Source organism: Lepisosteus platostomus, chromosome 20, assembly GCF_059453375.1.
Source record: "Lepisosteus platostomus isolate fLepPlt1 chromosome 20, fLepPlt1.hap1, whole genome shotgun sequence".
In the NCBI taxonomy this organism is placed as follows: domain Eukaryota; kingdom Metazoa; phylum Chordata; class Actinopteri; order Semionotiformes; family Lepisosteidae; genus Lepisosteus; species Lepisosteus platostomus.
This window is the reverse complement of record NC_142630.1, coordinates 5874295-5895707: the sequence shown is the minus strand read 5'-3', so window position 1 is coordinate 5895707 and position 21413 is coordinate 5874295. Positions and strand designations below refer to the sequence as shown.

The window sequence follows — 21413 nt, the reverse complement described above, 5'->3', positions numbered from 1 at the left end:
CCTTCTCATTAGTAGTCCAAGGAAACTGTTTTTTTTTTGTATTTCTTGTTTTCGTACATCTGCAATATTATTTGAATATCTTTTAAAATGGATAAACTATTGAACAAAGCGTGCAGTAAACAGCAGTAAAACATACCATTATTCTGTTCTCTTGTTCTTTCTAATCTCCTTTCTGTTCTCAAACCTCGAGCTTAAATGGAGTGTATTTGGTATGTCTGTACCAAAGAAAATAAAGCTCTCTCAGAAGACTCGTGCATTTGCTAATAAGCAGTAATCTGGGCTTGCCTGAATGCACGCTGATCCCCAGAGAGCCGGCACTCCCAGATGTTCATGTAGGTTAGCATTAGCAGTGTGACTGGGGCTATTTTTGGCACTCCCTGCCTCACATCTGTTCTGTAGGGCTTTAATGTGGGATTATGGAAGCAAAGGCCTGCCTTGTGCACCTCAAGCTTAATATTTCTTTCCTGGACCACTGTCACGGTGAATCCGGCTTAGAGCTGGGGGGTTTGCAAGATACAGATCACGAGCAGAATTTGGGCGCTCATAGGAAATTAAAAACTATGATTTAAGGTCATTTGACAGGCTGTGCCCAGCTAGACGTGCCCTCTCTTGCCCTGTTGCACTTCTAAATGGATCCCAGCAGGAGTTGTAAACAGGAAATTTGTTAACCTTGAAGCAGCGCTTCTCAAAGTAATGCGGGCTCTCACAAAGCCCTTGGTCCAGATAAGTATTTGACGTACTGTGGCTAATCAAACTCTTAAATGGGCTGTTTGCTTTATAAAGTGCTTTGTAAAGTTGTGCCCATGCAGGACAGCACGCTGATTGTCAGTGCACACCAGACGTGACTCAAAAACGACTTGAAACGGTGTGAACCAATGTCAAGCCCTGCCGTGTGCTCCTGTCCTGACAGGCATGTCTCGTCCCCACAGCTCTTCTGCGCTGCTGTAGACTTACTGGACTTCTGTATTTTAATAGGAAATGTTGACTCATTATAACACGTGTTATAATAAGTACTCCTAAGCACCTTTAAACTAAACTTTCAGAGTACTGTCCAACTAAAACTCATTATGTGTTGGTTCTAATTTGATTTAAATCAAATTTGGCTAATAGAGACATATTTTTATGCAGTCAGCATCACTGAGAAAAATGTTATTGTCAGATGCTGAAGTCTCTTATAAAACAATGTAACAATAAACAAACTGAATCCTTTTAGTCTTGAACAGAGAAGGTTCCAAGGGGACCACATACAAGAGTTCCAAATCCTCAAGGGCATCGACAAACTCCACCCAGTGGGACTTCTTCTGAATCAACAGTAAAACACAAACCAGAGGATACAAGTGGACACTACAGGAAAGTGTTTCAACTTAAAATGAGAGGCACTTCTTTACACAAAGGGTTGTGGGAGGGTGGAACAAGCTACCCAGCTCTGTTGCTCTAGCCAAAACACTAGCTTCTTTCAGGAAATGGCTGGTTGAGATCCTGGGATCAATTATAAACCAAGTATCAAACTGACTAGATGGTCTGTATGGCCTCCTCTCATTTGTGATTGTTCCCATGTCAACATTCCCACTATGTGAGCATTTTTTATGTGTGTGAGAGGTGTTTACTCTTGCTTCTCATTGATCCGTTTCTTTCCAGTCGTGTGGTATAGGTGTTGGTTCTGTTTTAAACTGGACGTGAGTGTTATGAGAATAACTTAGAAACAGCTTTAGTGTGGTGGGTGTAACCACATCAGTGACGCCTCTTTAAGAAATATCCGCCTCACTAATATAGAACCATTTTCTATGTGTGTTTATCTAAGAGAACACATCCCACAGGTCTAAAAAAAGCAGATGTTTCTCTTCGATAACTTGAGTTCACTCAGAAGACAGAATAGAGGTTTTCAACAAAAACATGGTTGTAGGATGTCTGTAAAACTGTCTGCTAAAAATAGTCAGTTTTCTTCAGGTCCAACTTCAAGTGTTGTAGCAGCATAAAAAACGACCTCCAGCTGTAATGACAAGAGCTGGGCTCTTAAAGCTGTACTGCCCTCTAGTGGGACTGTTGATTGCTTGAAATGAAGCTGAGCAATTCGAGTCTGTAGTCAAGACAATCTTCCTAATGCATGGGTAGTTTTAACAAGTTTTGAGCTGATTGGACTATAAGAGAGAGGCATTAGTTGTAATTGACTTTGGCTGAAGAAATTATTTTGTTGTTACACATTTGCACTAGATTTTGTGTTTAATTTGGAGGCCATGTCTGGGACAGAAGTCTCAAACAGATGTCCTCCAACCATAACAAGTTATCTAAAATGATCTAGTACATTTAGTATAAATTAGTACAACAGCCACACGACCAAACTCATGTGGCAGAAAGCAATCATCCCAAACATTTTCGAAGAACATTTTCGATGAACATATATGTTAATAAAATCAAGAATCCCTCGGGTAGTTCATTTACCTCTTAGACATACAGTAAGGTCTCAGTTTACACATCATGGATTGCAATGCTATTCCTTCATGAACTTTTATTATATTGCTTGTTTTAGCTATAAGCTGTAAAAGACTGATAGTTTTTACACAGTAGAAAGCAATCACTGATAATGGAAGAGATGTAGCCTACCTGAGATACAGTATTTTGACAGAAATTAGTTTTCTTTAAAAAAAAAAACGTTACACTTGTGCAGAATTTGCGCCACGCGTTTCCCAATGGACAGGTGTATTGTGGGAGCTCAGCTGCCGGCGGCTTCCTGTGGTTAAGAGATGTTGCTCCTTGTTGCAGCCTGATCTCACACATGCTGCAGCGCAACCCAGAGAAACGGGCGTCCCTGCAGCAGATCGAGGGTCACCCCTGGCTCCGGGGAGTGGACCCCTCGCCGGCCAGTCGCAGCACCGTGCCCCTTACGTCCTACAAGAGCCTGTCCCAGGAGGAGCACAGCATGATCATCCAGGCCATGACCTGCGGCAACATCGCGGACTGCGACACCATCCAGGAGTGAGCCTGCTTTTACTCCCCAGTCGGGCAACCAAAGCATAATTGTCATAACCAAACTCTGGCAGAAAATAAATCACAGACCAGCAGCCACTGATACCAAACTCTGCCTGTGCACGACTCCCATTTGAGCTATCTGCCCATCTCAGCTCAGATTTCCTTCCATTGTGTCATGTCAGGCAGGTTCAGATATTACCTGAAATTAAATATGACATGCTCTGTGTGGGCTTCCTCACACTGGGCACACTGTGTTCTTCTGTAAGATAAGAACACCTGGCTGTTGCACTGAGGAAAACAATAGGAGCTTGCAGCTGGTACTGTCTCCATTGGACAGGGGTAACAGTTAGGCTGCAGTGGGACCATAGCCAGTGCAGTTGTAAAACATTAGGATACTGCTAACAGGGCTGTGCAGGTGACAACACTGCTCTCCGCTGCACAAGTTGCCAGCCTGCTCAGCGGTAGGGATGCACTGTTCTGCATGCCGCTGTAATCGAGTTCATTCTCTGCCAGGGCTCTGGAGGCGGATCGCTACAACCACATCACTGCCACCTACTTCCTCCTGGCGGAGCGCATCCTGAGGGAGAAACAGGAGCACCCCGGACAGGCCCCCAGTGCAGAGGGCAGCTGGACCGCACCATGCCAGCAGCGGTAAGAGGACTCGTTTTTACCCATCAGGGCTCTCTGTTGCACATGCCCAACTGCCCCTGCCCGATGCCAATCCCAGAGTGAATTGCCCCATTGCCTCCTGCTGCGGGCACTGCAACAATGTAAAAAGCTTGCTACGCACCGCACGGGTGTGTGTCTGCTCAGGTTTGTGCTTGGTGGTGGGTTGGATCAGAGAGCCTGACAGTAGATTGGGTTTTGCTTCAATTAGGTTGGTTCACAGAATTAGCTAATAGCATCTAAATGAATAAAATTGAAAGTAATGTCAGTCGCCTTTCCTATATTTCTAACCTTTTAAAAAATCCAGCCCTGAGGTCAAAAGTTATCTAGGCTTAATGGAAAACCTAAACCTAACCCTAACCCTAGCACAGTCTTTTCCTGACTAAGAGTTTCTTTCAATACATCAAAATACAAGCCTGGAACAACTGAAATACTGACCTGTAATGTGACTTTTTCCTATGTTACACTGTATTTTTGTTAGATATCTGCCTTAAATTAAAGCTGGTATACATATTGTTCACTGAATTTATTTATATTTAAGAAGTCCAATTTCCATTTTGTTAGGGCTTGAAATGGTTGAATTAATACTTCCCGTCTCCCTAGTAAGGCAGTATGTTTAAATATGGTGGGATTGTGCAGAAGCATGGCTACTTAAGATGGTCGTGTCACGGGTACACCTGCCATTCAAAATATCTGCATGCAGTGCTTTGGCAGTCAAAACTCTGGACAAACCTGGGAATATTCATGAAGTACAACTAAGAAAGGATGGGTCAGCATCATGTCTTGATCTAGGCTTAGTGCTCCAGCCATTAACCTCAGCACCCTGAAGTATTACAGGGGGAGTCTGACTGCAGCCTGAACATGAAGAAGGCAACCAGTATGAATATATCTTGTGTATTGATTATGACTATATTGACAAAAACTGATTGCAAAATGCTATTAACGTTGGTGGCGTCTTTGCCCAGAGGAACCCTGTCACTGTCATGGCTATTCGAGCTCTTTTTAAGGAAAGATTGCATCATAAAGTACTTGCTGGTATTTCTTGTTTACCCCTTTGGTATGATTTTGGCTCATAATTGTGTTCCCAACCTGCTTTTGAATGAAACACCTTCATCCTAACAAAGAGGACTTGAAAGGGAGCAACTGCTGCACTCAATCGGAGAGAAGTGACATTTTAGTTACATTGGCAGGACGCAACCAGTTACAAATACAGCTTGACTGGAAAAAAGACGGAACTCATTTGCCCTTCCTTCTAGGCATTTCTGTTTCAGAACATTTCACCCTAGTGCTTCAGGAAGAGCCGAAAGATAGGGAAACGTCCGTTGTTACCCTCAGTACAAAACAGGTCGTTGTTCTTGATACCTCATTGAACTTTCAATTCACCGTTCCTCAGTTATTACTCATGAGGCTTTCTTTGTGACACACTGCAGTCTTTCTAACACCTGTCTTTTCCTTCTAAATTAGGAGGCCTCTTTCTGAACCCTTTGACTGGGGCGGGGGTAGAGCCCAGGAGTTACCCGGTGAAATCCCAGGCCACCAGTCCGCGGAGATCCACACCTCGGCTGCTGGACCTGGCCCGGATGTTCCAGAGACCTCTCCGATTCAGGCTGAGGCCCAGAAACCCCTGGACCTTTGTGCTGGCCGGGAAGACGGGAATCCTTTCAGCGAGCACAGCGTCAGCCAGCAGGTGGGGCTCCTGTTGAGGTCCAGCGGGCCAGGTGAGCTCCCGCCCACCAAGAACATCCGAGCCCTGCAGCAGATCTGTGAGGAAGATGAGGAGGAGGAAGAGGACGGGGTTCCTTTAGCTCCATATAATGAGTGTAAAACCACACCTCCTCACAGAAGTGACAAACTGACACATTGGGAGAAAAGGGAGACCCAGCACCGCCTAGACCATTGTATTACACCAAAAGAATCCTTTGCCATTAGCCAAGCTGGTGCACAGGGCTGTCCATTAGAACAGGAAAATGGGAAAAGCAAGCAGAGATCAGAAGGAAAAGAAGGTTGTAAAGACCCTAAGCAAGAACTGCAAGTCAGAAGCAGTGTCAAATTCACCCCACTTGGAGATGAGCTGTACCTTGAGAGCCAAGGACAGGGTGTTGTGATGAATACTGGAAGCAAACAATGCTTAAAAGACCAGGGAAACACGGTGCATTGCCAGGCGATTGAGATTAGTCAGGGCAAAGAGTCTAGCAATGGCGGAGAAGATGTGAAGGAAAGCAGGGCTCAGGAAGGCGAAACTCCAGGGCAAGTTGGTACTGGTGGAGAGACAAGAGTGCAGAGCTGGACTGAAGGATTCACAGAGGAGCCTGCAGAAGCAAGTGGCCTTGAAGTCACTACAGGTGAAGTGGTTGGACAGAAAAATATTCAAGCGCACGATGTTTCAGAGGAAAAGAAAGGGCTCTTGTATGAGAAAGGCATTGCAGAAAGCAAGGATATTGATAAGCGTAGGATTTTGGATAGCCAAGAAGCTCCCAGAGAACCAAGCAGGTTAGACAGCCTGGGAACTTTGGACAAAGGCTACAAGCAGGTCAAAGGGCAAGAGGTGGCTCACCTTGATCGGGGGCCTACAGAGCAAGTTGACCCCATGCCCCAGCATCCCCAAGATGAAATACAGAATAAGCCCAAGAATTCCTCCCGGGGGGTTAAAAATGCAGTGCCAGGTGAGGGCGAGGAGGGTGCCATTGTTTGCCACCTCCTCAGCGTGCAGTGCTGCCAGGACGGCACCGAGACGGCAGACGCCAGCGATGGTGAGGCAGATGTGAAGGAGCACAACAACAACATGCCCAAGATGGAGCTCCAAGTGCCCTCTGCGGCCAGCTCTCCCAGGGCACTGGTAAAGAACCACTGTGTCGACATGGGTCCGGACTCCGTGGAGACGCGCACCAGCGCCCACGCGAAGGACGTTTCACACGCGGCTGACCGGGCACAGTGGGGGGTCCAGGAGGGGGAGGGAGAGGTGAGCTCACATTTCAAGAGGTCCAGGAGAGCTCTGGGTGGCAAAGAAGTGGACTTCTGCAGCCGGGGGGGCGTGTACCTCGCTGGCGGTTACGACATGGGACCAGAACCCATGATCCGGGTCGATCCCACCAAAATGAAAAATGTCAACCTGAGGGACAGGCTGCTGCAGTTCCCGCTGTGTGAGAAAGCCCTGTCCTTCAAGATAAAACCCACCTCAAAGGAGAGCCTCATGCCACTCGGACAGTTCAACTGTTGTCATGTGCTATAGGCCATTGCTAAAACACAAAGGACTGAGAATTTCATTCTCTAAACTAGAGAGTGGTCATGCATCCTGCGGACATTTGTGAGAGACAGCTTAAATTTCCAAGTACTGTAATATTTTTAATTTTACTTTAATTTTAGAGAGGGAAAAACAGTTTATCCTTCATCCATGTCCCTCACCTTCTCGACAGGGTATGGATGTAGTCTCGTTAGTAGGTAAACCATGGCTGCTGTATTTATCTGCCTACTGTTCCTATGCTTTCTCCTTAATGGTTTTAAAATAAGGCCATTTCCTATGAATGCAACAGCTCTGAATGCATCCCTGCAGTGTTCATTACAGTGCTTGTATGTAACCTGAAAGCCCTAAAGCTTTACCAGTGTGAGCTGACTGAACACCACTTTATTTTTAACACGTGTTATTCTTTGGGAAACCTACCAGGAATCTTTAAAGCCCTGTGCATGCTTGAAATGCTTGTGAGCCCTGGTATATTTATCAAGATAATTTTAAAAGAAGGAAAAGGGTGAGGACAGTGATTTCTATCAGTACAGGTTGCAGAAAAGATGATCTGTTGGAAAAAGTCAAGGCAAATGTTTTACCTATATTTAAAACTACAGTCCACAAATGTAATTTATTGCTGTTGGGCCATCCAGGATGTTTTAAACATCTGACATTAGAAGTGTTCCTTAGCAGTGGCCTGCTGGAAATTGGAGTAATGTTTTTCCACATTTATTTTTCCACAATGTGTCTGAATGCATGACAGTGCATTGGATATGTTAGATGTGTTGAGGAACTCTTTTTCATGAGATGGACTGAAGAATGCTGTCACACTCCAATTAAATATTCTAATGCATTTCTATGCATTTAAAAATAGGGAAAGTGGGGGCCTAACATTTCTGATGAGCCTCAAAACCTGGTTTCCTGGCCTGGTAAAGATGTAAAAAATGGACAGAGCCAATACAATGTGTCAGCACTACTGTACCAGCACCCTAGAATTAGACACCACACTGCTGGAGTTTAGCTCTGAATCAAAACAGAGCATGGGAAATGTATTAAGCATGATAAATGTCTGCACAAAAAGTAACATTCTAGGGAGTTAGCATGCACTTCACAAATGCAAATATTAGTAAAAGGGAGTGGCCGAAGCTTTTTAAAAAAAGCTGAAGCTGATTCGGACAAATACACTGATGAATAAAATAAGCTATGTAAACCCCATCGTCTTACGCTGCTCAGGCTGCAGTAGTTATGCCATAAATCATCCTTGCTGTGAGGAGTTTCATGCCTCTTCTAAAAGCAGAACACTTTCTACAACCTTTTCTATATACCAGTTTTGCCCTTTGAAGTTGCACAAAGGGTTACATTTGTTTTGTCATTGCCACAGTAACCAGCAGCAGCCTGACACCCTATAGGGTGAAGATCAGTGTTAAGCGTCTCACCCTGTGAGCTTATCAAGGCCTGTTTCTGATTTTGCTATGTATGCTGTATGTTCACACAAGCCTCTGATGGGATAGGCTACATGTGAAAGGGATATTCAATTATATGTATTTTTCACAACCACATTGATGCATTTTTCTGTACATAATATATGTGTATAATAATGTATATGGGATGCAAGTACGCACTTGAAATACATTTTAAATATAAATTTAATTTATAATCTTTCCATGCATTTCAATATATTTTTTCTCATTCCTGTTTTATTTTGGAAATACAATCAAATTAAATACTGAAATGTATCAAGTGAGAACCTCCACCTGCACTGTCAATATTTGAGAAGTTAAAAGCAGCCAATGTTTGCTGTTTCTTCTTCAAAGGAAATTCCTGCTTGTGGTTATTTCCCTGGATGTCTCCCAGCTTTGCTCTTTGGGCGCTCATGGTCCAGCAGGTTTTTCAGGTCTCTGTGAGCCTACTGCTCTCATTCCACCTGAAGGATGAGAGTTCAGCTGTTCTAATATACCAGCATGAACTGCACCCTGAATAAGATCTATTAACATGTCCAGGCCACAATCCTGACCGAATCTGACATACTTTAACTAACAGACAAAAGGCGCCAAGCCCTCAAAATAAGGCCCACTATAGACCAGAGACTGTTATTTCTACCCGACAGACTCACCTTTCCCAGCAACCTAACAGCATATACAGGGGCCTTACTACTTGTCTATGTGAGAGCTCTGCAATCCCAAACAATACTGTACAGGGTTAGTCAAAATGCTGTCGACAGCTTTGACAGTTTATTACAAATTAATTACATGGGTGTCATGATAACAGAGAACACAAAATGATTTCTCCGCAGGTGACGCCATTGTGGGTGCTGTGTGACTGCAGCGCCATCTGTGGAGGAGAAAACAAAACGTCAGTAAAATAATAGGCATTTACAGTGTACTTGTCGACAACATTTTGACTAACCCTGTGTACTGATGCTAATGTTAAGCTACTGTATTATACATGTGCAGTTTTTTATTCCTGTCTTTTCAAGCTGTTTTTGACCACTCTTGTGGTCTTCCCATCTGCTACTATTCTGCAGAGGCAGCCTGCCAGAATACAGAGTCCTTCCAAGGAACATCTTTTAGAGGAGCAGCATTTCCCAGATCAGGCAGAAGTCACTGTGTATCACGGGATATATGAACATTGATTCAACTCCAATGATAATTCTTTTTAAATTATTTTCCATTTCGTTTCATGCAATTTTAATTCTCAGTCTCACAACTTAATCTGACTGTGTGTGACCTTTCGGAGCGGAACTGTACAAACTGACACCTAATCCTGTTTATTTTATACTTACAGTACTATACATGTGAAGCCGAAAAAAAAATCCCTTTATACCGGAGGTCCCCAGGACTGGGAACCCCTTCTTGAGATGGTTCTGCTCCCTAGCATTGTGAAAACAAGTGTCTTAATATTTGTGTATTCCATGATCCAGTTTATACATGGAATTATTTGGACCTCAGTGTCCCTTTACCTTTCTGAGAGCTGAGATGTGACAACTAGGGAGACCTTAGGGCCCTCAAGCACTGGAACACAAAACCCCTTGTTCACAAGATCACAGAGCTCTGCAGCCCAGACGGACATCATCTTTGGAGTCTTTGTTTCCTTCTGAACCTGTTGGGCCGATAAGGATGAAAAAAAATTGTGACAACACAGTGCATTCAGGATGTCCAAACTGCAATACTGAAATGCATTTCAAACTAAAATGAGTCATCACATCACTAATGCATCTATTTTAAAACGTTTTTTCATTTTATGGGTGTGCTGCTTTTACAACAGCAGGGATCTGTGTAGAAACCTCCTTAAACTTGCTTTCATTTTTCAGTTCACAGGCTTGACTGCACCCAGCAGTAAAAAGTGCAAATTCTCACATGGTATGGCACATCCTGCTTGTTTTTCTTGTTTTAAATGTCTGCCATTCTTAAACTGTACTGTTATTTCTCCTGCTGGACTGACCTGTAAATGTTAGTAGATGGGAAAAGCCTAATTAAAATCTCTGTCCTTCAGATTAATTTATTTTTATATTTATTTAATAAAAAGGATTTAACCAAAGACATTGTGTGGTGGGTTTATTTTCCCCACGTGGGTCTCAAAGGCTTTTTGTTCCAAATCCAGATTTTATCAGTGAACTACAATAAAACAACGCACATTGTTTACACTGAGCGTCTTTAAGCATAATGAAAAAGAAACTTGTTTCTTTATCACTCATTTCTTTTATCTTTTGGGGGTTACTCTTCAGCATTGGGTAACATGCCAGCACCCAGCAGTATCTGATTTGAAATAAATAATGCACACTATACAAGATGATTGAGAGCTAAGAGACCCATGGATGTTCTTCCCGGGTTATTCTGATGCCCTGATTGGTGGAACAGCTCTGAGGTGGGAGGTCAGTATCACTCAGGTGGGTAGAAAACACAGTGATTAATTGCAGAGAAAATAGATCTGATTATGGGGATAGAAATAACTTCCAAAACATGGTTTGATGACAGCAATTAACCTACCCAGTAGCTAGCAGCCATATCACTCTGCAACTCACAACTGGCAACCCACTGAAGCTAAGCAGGTGTGAGCCTGGCCAGTACCTGGATGGGAGACCTCCTGGGAAAAACTAAGGTTGCTGCTGGAAGAGGTGTTAGAGGGGCCAGCAGGGGGCGCTCACCCTGCGGTTCATGTGGGTCCTAATGTCCCAGTATAGGGACAGGGACACTATACTGTAAACAGGCACTGTCCTGGTGAGATGTAAAACCGAGGTCCTGACTCTGTGGTAATTAAAAATCCCAGGGTGTTTCTCAAAAAGATTAGGGATGTAACCCTGGTGTCATTGGCCTTTACCAAATTTCTCATTGGCCTTTACCAATCATGGCCTCTTAATAATACACATCTTTGAATTGGCTTCATTACTCTGTTCTCCTTCTTACTCTGTTCTCCTCCCCACTGATAGCTGGTGCACTATAGCTGCCGTCGCATCATCCAGGTGGATGCTGCACATGGGGAGTGGTGGAGGGGAGTCCCCATTACCTGTAAAGTGCTTTGAGTGGAGTGTCCAGAAAAGCGCTACATAAGTGTAAGCAATTATTATTAATGTGTTCACTTTTTGTGGATCAAATAAACTAGAATTACTGCAAGGGCTTGTATTGTTTTACCGAGATTTCCACTGGTACACCCTAGAGGTTCTTTGAGCATTTCAAAAGTGAATTGAGAGTAAAACATTATATTGTTATTAAAGAATAAGTGATGTGTTTATTTATGTGTGACACTTATCTAACGGAATTTATATTTGTATCCTTTTTTGATACAGTTGGGTTTTTCACTCTGTGAAAAAAAAGCGAACCTTATGATAATAAGGTATAAAGCCTCGATTACTACTCCTCAACTTCACTCTTAGATTTCACCTCTCAACAGACGCAAGTGTAAGAAAGCTCTTTAGGAGTCCGATTTTATTCCGAGGTTGAGGTTTCAATTGGCTGTTTTCTACTTTGAAGTTATGCTACTTCTTTAATTCATTCAAGACTGTATTATCGACGTCTCCTTCGTTTTCAAAATTCTTAAATTCCCTTCTTATTTTGTTATTGTCAGAGGCGTATGACAGACGTTTATAGGTGTTTAATATTCTCTAGGATATTTGCCAAGGTTTTATGCTTGCGCCTGCCCGGGACAAAAACGAACAACACGAGGTTCCTTGGGAGCCCGGATTCAAGGCGAGACTGACTGGATTCAACCCTCCTCGGGATAGGTACTGGCTGAGTTTGTGTTGCTTTGTTGTACCGTTGTTCCGTTCCTGGCGACGTTTTCTCCGACTGTTCTTCACGTTTGCACCGCCTGTTTTTTTCCTAGAGCACGGTTTATCTTCCAGGCCGGTGGAAGTTTGGATCTTGGACCTTTCTTCTTGTTTACAATCTTCTCTGATTCGAGAAGATTTTCATATCATAGGTGGTTGTGTTTTGTGTAAAGTCTCCCTCCGTTTGCTTTTAAAACGTTTTCTCCTACTGTTTTGTCTCTGTAATGCCTTTGCGTTTTCACGTTTGGACATTGGGTTACGTCATGGTGCATGCATACATTGTCCTTCCAGCGATAGAGTTGTTTCGGCTGATGTTCTTTAGAAACCAGAGGGCAAAAAGTCAGAATTAGTGAAGTGCTTCTAAAACCGAGAACATGGGCTGCTTCTTTCACGCTTGTGGAAGAACCTACCGCGCCATGTTGTGAAATAATCCTTAAAGAAAAGGAGGACGAGATACTCCTTAGCTACTAGCAGCCAGGTGAGTTATTGGAATGAATGAAAGGACCTCGTCTCGTTTGTTACTTTTTTACTGTTCTCAGATTGAAGTTAAGCCCCTATTTAGGATTAACACTTGTTTCGCTTGTCCTGTACATCAGGTCTTATGCATCTGTGATCAATAGTGTATTCGAAACTTTTCTAATGTCAAAATCAAGCTTGTCCTTTTGTCACTTTGTGTTGTTGGCGTCTGAAATATTCATTGTATGCACTGTGGAAGACAAGCTCCCCCAGGCTAGAAGATATCAGACTGTCCATAATTGTCTTCTCATGTAACTCTCAGTTGTAACTAAAAAGTTGCACATTGGTACAGTACACATACTTAATATCACCTGAAAAAGGCCTAATGGCCGAAACGTTGTTTTCTTTCTTATAAACCTATTACTTGTTACTTAATGTAACGTATGTTTAGGGTGTGTATCTTAGATTTTAAATGTCTCGTGCAAGCTTCTTTCTGAGAAATGAAAAAATGTCCAGCTTTAAAAATTTCCCCATGTTTTATTAAAGTCTTATAATTATACAATTCTAAGATGATTATTACAATTAAGTACTGTATATGTATTTTAATTATACTAGATGTTCAAATTTTCACAGTTTTCAAGCATTGATTTATGAAAGACATCAGAAAATCATTTTAAATGCATAACACTACAGCTTAATCATAAGTTTAAAAAACTCTTATAATGCTGTTAAACAGTGTTTCATTTATAAAGGTCACATTTTATTTGGATTCACAGGTAGTCAGAAAGACCCAGGTTGAGTAATTTGAAACTCAGCTGGTACGCAGTTTACCAGCTTTTGCTTTATAGGCAGACATATTTAAAGCTTGGCATGGATGCACTAAGTAAAAGAGGAAAAAAACGTTTTAGCAGGTGATATATTCTGTTAAGCGTTGTTCACAGTTTAAGTTCGTTTTCTGCTTCAGTATTTCATGTTTCCTTAGGCTTTCTCTGCTGTAGTGCTTTTTTTCCTGAAAAGAAAGAGGAGCAGTATTAGGAGATAAGAATCTGTTAAATTAGCTTTTAATGTGAGTTCTTAGTACTGCGCCAAAGCAATTATTCCATTTAATGAACAGAAGTTTTAGAAATGTCTGTGGGCCTAGAACATGTCTTGGGATAGAGGGAAAAAACTCTCACAAATGTAAGAGAACAAGAAAATTCCACACAGATGGCATCATTGTCCATAATCAAACCCAGGACCTAGGAACTGTGAGGCAGTATTACGTACTGTTACAATAGGTAATACCTAGAGACATTAAAAACATGGGTTTTGGAAGCAATAGCATTTGTTTTTAATGATCTCTCGGTATATATGATTTCGAAGACCTTATTGCCTTTGGTGGGTATTTACTAAAAAATGTGTATTGCCCCAAAGGACAGGTCTGAATATAAATAAGCTTTAATAAGCTCTTTGCCTGTTTCTCACAAATCGGATTTATATGGGTATGCATATATACAACGTTTTTAATGTGATGGTGCAGAGTAACCAGTGCAGCACAAAAGTATTGAGCTTATTACCTTCTAGATTATTTGGCTCATGAGTTGTGAGATCAATATAGAAATGAGTCATGGAGGACTTACAGTGCTATGACATTACTGATTAGCTGATTGATCCATTGTGCCTGAGGATCCACACAGACAATGTTGTTGTTTCTCAAGGTGACACTGAAAAAGAACAGAGGAAGGGTTTCAGTGTTGGCTCTGTTACACCATACATTGCTTATTTGAGCATAGGCATGAGAAAAACAACGGCAAGATCATTGAATGGAAAGAAGAGGCAGAACATGTTTCCCTCGATGAAAATGCAGGGACTGGGTTCTCAAAGAAAAGACCTCCTTCTTTCTGTTGCCCGAAGGCCCTCTCACGAGATACTGGCCACTGTGCTGTCTTTTAATTTGCTTTCTTTTTTTGAAGTTTTCTTGAAACCAAAACATCCAAAATCTATTTTCTTCAGCTGTGGCAAAGGTACAGATGAAACAACACAAGTACATTACATACAGTAGCCGCTAGTAGGGGTCAGTATCCTGGTAAGCAAAACCATTTATTTTTCACTCTTCCTACAGCTGGGTGAACTACAGTTATTCATATGGGCGCCCATGAGTAGCACAGAATGAGAGCTGAAGAAAGACATTTTTTTTATGTGCCCTGAAAATGTAAGCCTTAAATAGTTTTTGTCCACACATAAAGTTGCATATAGTTTGATATTTAATATATGCATTCAATAAGTGTATTTTGTAAATAGATTATTCATAGTTTTTGTGGATTGATGTAATTGTCATTTGATCTTTTAATGTGCATCAAACAATAATGTCAACAAAATATGAAAAATATCAAGTTTGTCGCCCGTGGTACTTAAAGCATGTACATTTTTATCCTAATCCTGCTGATGTTTTTGTTCTTCTTTTGGATATAGTTCTTTGACAAGTTGACAACAAAAAAGGAAGTTAAAAGTACACATTAGGAACTCTGTGGTATCACCGACACGTCTGTGGTTTACCATGTCTGTTTATATACTTACATTTTGCCATATGCTAATTTTCTAGCGGGACGTTTATATTTTAAGAAACGTTTTAGTCCCATGTAAGCTCAGAACAGGAAGTTCTCTGCATGACTTTAGCCAAGGTTCCAGTTTCACGACAGTTTCAAGTTCAGATCTTTACTTCTGAACCTTTGGGAAAGATGCCCTTCATCTTCTCCGCAAACATAGTCTGATCAGGTGATGGCTGTGATGAAACGTTTTAGACTGGAGTGAAAAGGCAAGTGTTTTTCAGACAAGGTAAAGATTGTGCGCCCACATCAGCCTACATTCTCCAGCTCTCTGAACCTTGTAGCCAAGTTGAGGTTCCACTGACAAGAAGAATTATTTTTAATTATTGTGGGCAAAGGCCACTGAACCACAAATATCATGAAAAGATCAACCACACAAAGTCTGTGCTCTTTAAAGCCACTTAACAGGACGCATTATACAGCTGTGCTGTGTTTTAAAACCAACCTCTGAGGTAACTTTGTAAATATAGCTGAAGTTTCAGGAGGCATTTTTTCCCATTTCTAAGCCCTGCTTTTCTTATGGAACAAGCGAGACTCCTCTGATATACACTACAAAAACATACTAACAGAAAATATCCACCAGGTGGGTGGCTTTAAAGATACAGGAAGGGAAGCGGTTACTCACATTATCTCAGTACGGCGACAACGAGCTCCTTGGGGAATTATTTCGATGTGCCGGAAGTTTCTGGGATTTATGTAGGCAGATGTGTATCTCACACATCGACACTTCAGGTCACTGATAATTCCTTCCATAGGTAAGGCTGGAGGTTGAAAAGCATGAAAACTCATAACCGCAGGTTAGTAGCGATCTCTGAGATAACACTTGCTACAGTAGGTCCCAATACTGATCAAGCACTATGTCTAAATTCACTTTCTGTTTTTATTATTCAAATATGAATTAGATTACTTTCGTGTTACCAAGTTTAAGAGAAAGCTACACGAAGCCCTCAAGTTATAGAGAGAGGGTGGTCAAAGTCCCTGTTCCAGAATAAGTTTTGTTTTTCGGAATTATTACCTTACCAGTTATCTGTTTTCCAGTCATGCACAATGGCTAAAAACAAGGGACAACGTTTGCTTGAAATGTACCCTGATCATCTGAAAGCAGACCTGAAACGCGACTGATATATTGACTTTTCAGGGTCAATAAACTTCTTAAATAAAAAGAAACAAGAGGGCTTTTAGCTGCTTTTTAGAGGAAGAAATAATATCTCCATATAGAAGTATGAAATGAAACCTGAGCCCCTTAAATTATATTTATATTTTAGGTCTGAAGGTCTCGGAATAAAATAATTAATTATGTACATATAAGGAGTAATTTAATTTTGATTTCAAATATAAATAAATACTTAAACATGCATGGATTTAACTGAAAGTTTTTAGATTGTAATTGTGGACAATCAAGGTAACTCGGTAGGTAATGGAATTATGTATTTGGAAAAGTTTGCATGCAATGTCTTGTCTAGTTTGAAACTCACTCACACAGGAAAATTACATTTTTAGCTCAATAAAAATGGAATCTCCCTTTTGAAAGACATGTTCTGATATTCCGATTAATTTTCAAAACTGCATCGAGAATTGAACAGCAATTGGCAAAAATGCAGATCTTAATTACAGCTCAGGATTCCCGACTAGCGGTTGGTCTAAACCCTGTGCGAGGTGACAGTCGGTTTGTCTTACCATAACTTGTGGCGATGCAGCAGATGGCCAGTGTGGCCAGGAGAAGACTCGCCTTCTGTGTCATCTTGTCAGCTGGCTTGCAGGGTGGGTAATGATTCAGCCTGAGGAGTGAGTTGACAGTGCAGTGTAACCTCCTGTGATTTATAGCACCAAAAGCGGAACTAGATAAATCAGAGTATGGAAAGCTGACCCATCACTTTTCATTCACTCCAGAGGAAAGTTCCACTTTCCTCTTGTTTGAAAACAGTTTTTTTTTCTGAACTTGCACAGGAAGTAATTAGATTTTCTTGATCTCTATGCAATGAGTCACTTAACAGCCTACTTTAATGTATTTATGCTCTAAGGACAAAATATTTTAATAAAGTACTCAGCTATGACTAATTTAATTATGTATCAAAGTGTGTGCTTTATTTTTTAGCAAATCTGTTTTTCTTATTTAAAAAACAGACTTTTTGGGCTGTGTGCATGCAAATGTTTTTTTTTATATAAGTAAAACTAAAATATATTTAAAAATTGGTAAACATTCCTTTTCTAGGAACTCTTGATGAAAAATATATTAGCAGATATTGATTTTACTATGATTCAGTCAAATAATGTATGCCTTGTTAATACATTTCTTATAATTAAAGAGATCAAAATGTCTCGTGTTCTTAAGTAATTAGGAGATATGGTTTCAGTTACTAAGGTATCATTATTGAAAATGTAACTTTAAAAAATTAACTGAAAGAAATGTGTATAACGGTTTTTAGTTATTTCAATGTGATTTGGTGTGAATTCTGCTACAGAATATGACATTTATTTAATAAAATGTGGATTGCAGAGTTCACCAGTTCACCAACTGAGTCACTTTTTGGTACCTAATTAATAGAATTGCAGAATCAATTTTGCCCATTTAATTTTTCCAAATTCGCTCAACCTCTGCCAAAAAATTGAAGCAGGTTTTTCTCGGATTTTCCTGTTTTACTCCATCTGCTTTCCCGTAATCTTGGCAAGTCCCTGCCAACGAGAAGCAGCCTTGCCAACACCATTTATGTCAATAGTGATGATACAGGTATTTCCTGAGTGATGTGCTTTGGGGGGTTTTGCTGTGGGAGCTGTGCATTTAGACCAAACAAGATTCATTTTTGTATTTGAGGTGTTATTTGTAATTCCAAACATGCCAGCTCTGTGGAGTGATCAAGGGTTGACCCTTGGACATCTTCTCTCATCTCAGCCCATGAACTCTGTAACTCTTCAAAAGTCACCATTGGCCTCACAGTGGCATCCCTAACCAGTTCTTTCCTTGCCTGGCAGCTCAGTTTACGGGGACAACCTGATCAAGGCAATGTCAGGGTGCCTCACACTGTATGTATTTGTTTTCCTTTGCGCTTTTCTGCAACTACATCTCTGAGTTGTTTTGAAAGCTCTGTGGTCTCCCTGATTGACTCTTTGCTTGCAATTAACCGAAGAATCTTACAGCGTAAACTGTATTTATTCTGAAGTTATGAACTTGTATTATTGCACAGACAAATTGTGTGACTTGTCAAAGTAACTTTGGGCGCCTGAGCAAATGTAGGGTTGCCATAGTAAGAGGTGGGCATACTCACCCATGAAATATTTGTAGTTTTTGAGTGTTCTTTGTGGTTATTGCTGATATTATTTGCCCATAAAAGTGTTCAGTTTGCGAATTCACATTTTGATTAAATTTGATAGTTGTTGAAAAAATGTGTATATGTGACTTGTAATTCAACAAAATGTGACATCATTGGAAAGAGCAGCACTCTTCTGCAAGTGTACAGCTTAGAACACATCTGCCCACAGAAATAATAGACATTTGTTGTTGCTTGACTATCCCCATCTACCATGAGCCAGAAGGACTGATAAGATCATTATGGGATCTACACACTCTCAGGCTGGTTGAGCAGGTGCTATCTTTGGAGCTATCAATGTACAGTACTGTGAAATTCAGCAGTCCAGTTATAGTGAGATCTTTTCAACACTTCCACTTTGTTTCTTTGTTCTGACATCTTTGTGTCTCTTGCATTTTTGACGGAGCCTTTGTTGCTTTGACGTTGACTGTAGAGAAGGTGATCAGTTGTGCAGTTGCTCTTGTAATGTGTTCATTTTTGGCATTGCAGGTATGGACAATGACAGAGCCAGTTAGATGCCACTGTTTGGCCTATGGATATTGTCGGGAAGTTTTGGGTTTGTTTGGTAAGGAGAAGTATGCTGATGAAGTTGAGATGCTGGTATCTCTTCCAGTTTTGGTGTTGAAGAATTGGGTCAGACTCGGCAGAGCACACTAACCTGGTTTTGTGTTCAGAATCCAGAGTAGAGGCACATAGACATATTGGTATCCCTATTATTTGAGACCATGTGTCAAGCTGACAACACAGCAAGGATAAGGGGGTGGATTCTCATATAAAGATCATTCTCATAAAGCTCAACAGCACTGTACTTTCTTTGCTTGCTTCCTTAGTACTTTTTGAGACATGCTAAATATTATTGAAGTATATCTTTAGAAGAAGCTTATAGTTGTCACATAAGCAAATAAAATGTAGATAATTTATTACATTAGTGAGAACAGCTTAGTGTTTCTACATGTGACATTTAAGATTCCGTGCAGCCCTCCTACTTCACAGTCATGCCTTCAATAACTTTAATCTTAAATGAGGCCTACATGAAGGTCCTTGAATCTATCCATGCTTCCTTTGAGCTCTTACCAAGGCAGACTCTTGTATTTACTGTGAGGTGACCACACAATAACTGGACAATTTCTAAAGTGAAAAGTAAGAATTTGCAGACCAATTTGGACTATCATCTATTGGAATGTTTTGCTCATGTGTAATGAGTAGATTAGATATAGTGTGCCATGACCCCATGTTGAATTCAAATTGGTTATGCTTCCTATTGCACACACCTCATTCCAAACCTGCCACTGTTGCCCAAACATTACTTTATCTTCCTTATAGACTTAAGTCACCCTGCACAAATTCTCCCTATCACTGCTCCTTCTTTAAGTCATTTTCCCCTTTCATAACGAAAGCACCACAGACGATGAGCATTATTTTTACCCCCAAAGTCAACTTATTATTCTATAGCTGTAACTGCGTAAGATTGGGTGTACAATTTTGATTCTGATGTCAAGGATAGTGGATGGTGGATCAATGAATTCACACTTGGTATGGCCGTAAGTGAAATGGTCAGAGATGGGATGCACTTCATTTTATTCTAATGATTTTATTTTTATAGTTTGTACAACATTGAAAGGTATTTGCATGTAATTTGTGTTTTTTTTTTTTGTAATTTACAGTTGTGTATTGGTCATTCATTTCACTGTTATAAACCCAGCAGCAGCAGGTGTGTCATTTCCTTACTAGAACATCTTGCAACATTTTTCCTGGGCTTGCCATTTCACAGCTAAGGAACAGAAAGTGCTAACTAGCAAAAAAAAACAGCCTCAGTGAGGTTCTATTTTAAAGTTATTCTGGAAAACAATATAAAAAAAATAACTTTTTACTGTCTGCATTTTCTTCACATTTAGCTTGCAGTTGTGGCACTTTTTAATAGCAATTTGTACCTACACAACCCTCTCCACACCTTAAAATAAAAAACAGAAAGCAAATAGATTATACGTCCATGGAACAATGGCAATCATGACATTTCCTGTGTTTTTAAGTAATTTCTGTATGTTGAATTTCCATATGCATGGAAGCTGGTATCTAATATAGGTAGGTTAGGTCCCCTTTTCAGGCCATCAAGGCCCATGGGGAATTGGGGGGCAAGGGCCCCCATTTTTTTCATCCATCCGACACTGGAGGTGGAGGTGATGAGGTCAGCATGCAGTCCGGCCGGCCTATCGCCCCCAGAAGGATTAACCCCCGGTACTCCCTTGGAAAGCAGGCTGAGTGGACCTGGGAGCTGTCTGGAAGGAATTAGAACAAGCGTCATCACTTGCCCCTACCTGGGACTGAACCTGGGACCTTCCCATCAGGAGCTAGACACCCCTGCTGTCTGAGCTGCCACGGCTCAGGTAGTTAGTATCACTTCTTCTTATTTTTTACATGTCTCTAGCTTCATAGTAACAGCGGCGGCAGAGGCAGAAGAAATAATCTACTCTTATGCTGAGTTCACTCGACGGTGAAAATGGACATGATCTTTCCAGCCAGGCTCCAGTGACAAGTTTCCAGTTTCTCAGATTTTGTATAAAAAAAAGAGAACAGAAAGCCGTAAATAAGAGGGGGAGAAAAACACCTTATTGTAATAGACATCTGCAGGATTAACAAAAAACCCAGTAATGTTGTAATGTACTTAATATATTAAAGGGGAAACTCCATCAAGAACGCTCTGTATGAATAATCAGAATGACAAAACCGTAATGATTAACTAGCCATTGAAAATAATTCTGCATTTCACACGTGTCCAGCACACCACAGAGCCTGCAGCATGTAGTACCATACATCTGACTATTCATCGTCCTATTAGGAAAAAAAAAACGTTTGTGAGCAATCCTGTTTCTATGCTATATTGAATGTCTATTCATGTAGATATCTGGGGCCGATAGGCTGGCCGGAGCATGATGCTGACCACATCACCTCCA

At 41.0% G+C, this 21413-nt stretch overlaps 2 protein-coding genes across 5 annotated transcripts in view; one reads left to right on the top strand and one right to left on the bottom strand.

Moving 5' to 3' along the window:
- The window catches only part of snrkb (SNF related kinase b), a 40010-nt gene extending 29620 nt beyond the window's left edge, over positions 1-10390 (top strand). For all 4 annotated transcript variants that reach the window (XM_088613510.1, XM_088613507.1, XM_088613508.1 and 1 more), the window contains 3 exons: positions 2761-2973; positions 3481-3618; positions 5098-10390. In XM_088613510.1, coding sequence (XP_088469636.1) covers positions 2761-2973; positions 3481-3618; positions 5098-6862 — 2116 coding nt within the window. In that variant the 3' untranslated portion in view covers positions 6863-10390. The remainder of the gene's footprint in view (positions 1-2760; positions 2974-3480; positions 3619-5097) is intronic.
- A 2699-nt stretch (positions 10391-13089) lies between these two features.
- LOC148644356 (alveolar macrophage chemotactic factor-like) lies at positions 13090-16973 on the bottom strand. The gene is made up of 4 exons (XM_088613970.1): positions 16835-16973; positions 15783-15918; positions 14192-14275; positions 13090-13581 (listed from the first exon to the last, which is right to left on the bottom strand). Exons 1-4 carry the CDS (start codon positions 16896-16898, stop codon positions 13551-13553), a joined length of 315 nt encoding a protein of 104 aa, XP_088470096.1. The 5' UTR covers positions 16899-16973; the 3' UTR covers positions 13090-13550.
- Positions 16974-21413: the final 4440 nt, after the last annotated feature.

Bases quoted from the DNA above. Each gene is read 5' to 3' on its own strand.
- LOC148644356 (XM_088613970.1), bottom strand. From the start codon at position 16,898: ATGACACAGAAGGCGAGTCTTCTCCTGGCCACACTGGCCATCTGCTGC. The intron at 15,919-16,834 runs GTAAGACAAACC...TTCAACCTCCAG, and splicing joins CTGCATCGCCACAAGTTATG to CCTTACCTATGGAAGGAATT. The intron at 13,582-14,191 runs GTAAGTCCTCCA...CTTTCTTTTCAG, and splicing joins ATCAGTAATGTCATAGCACT to GAAAAAAAGCACTACAGCAG.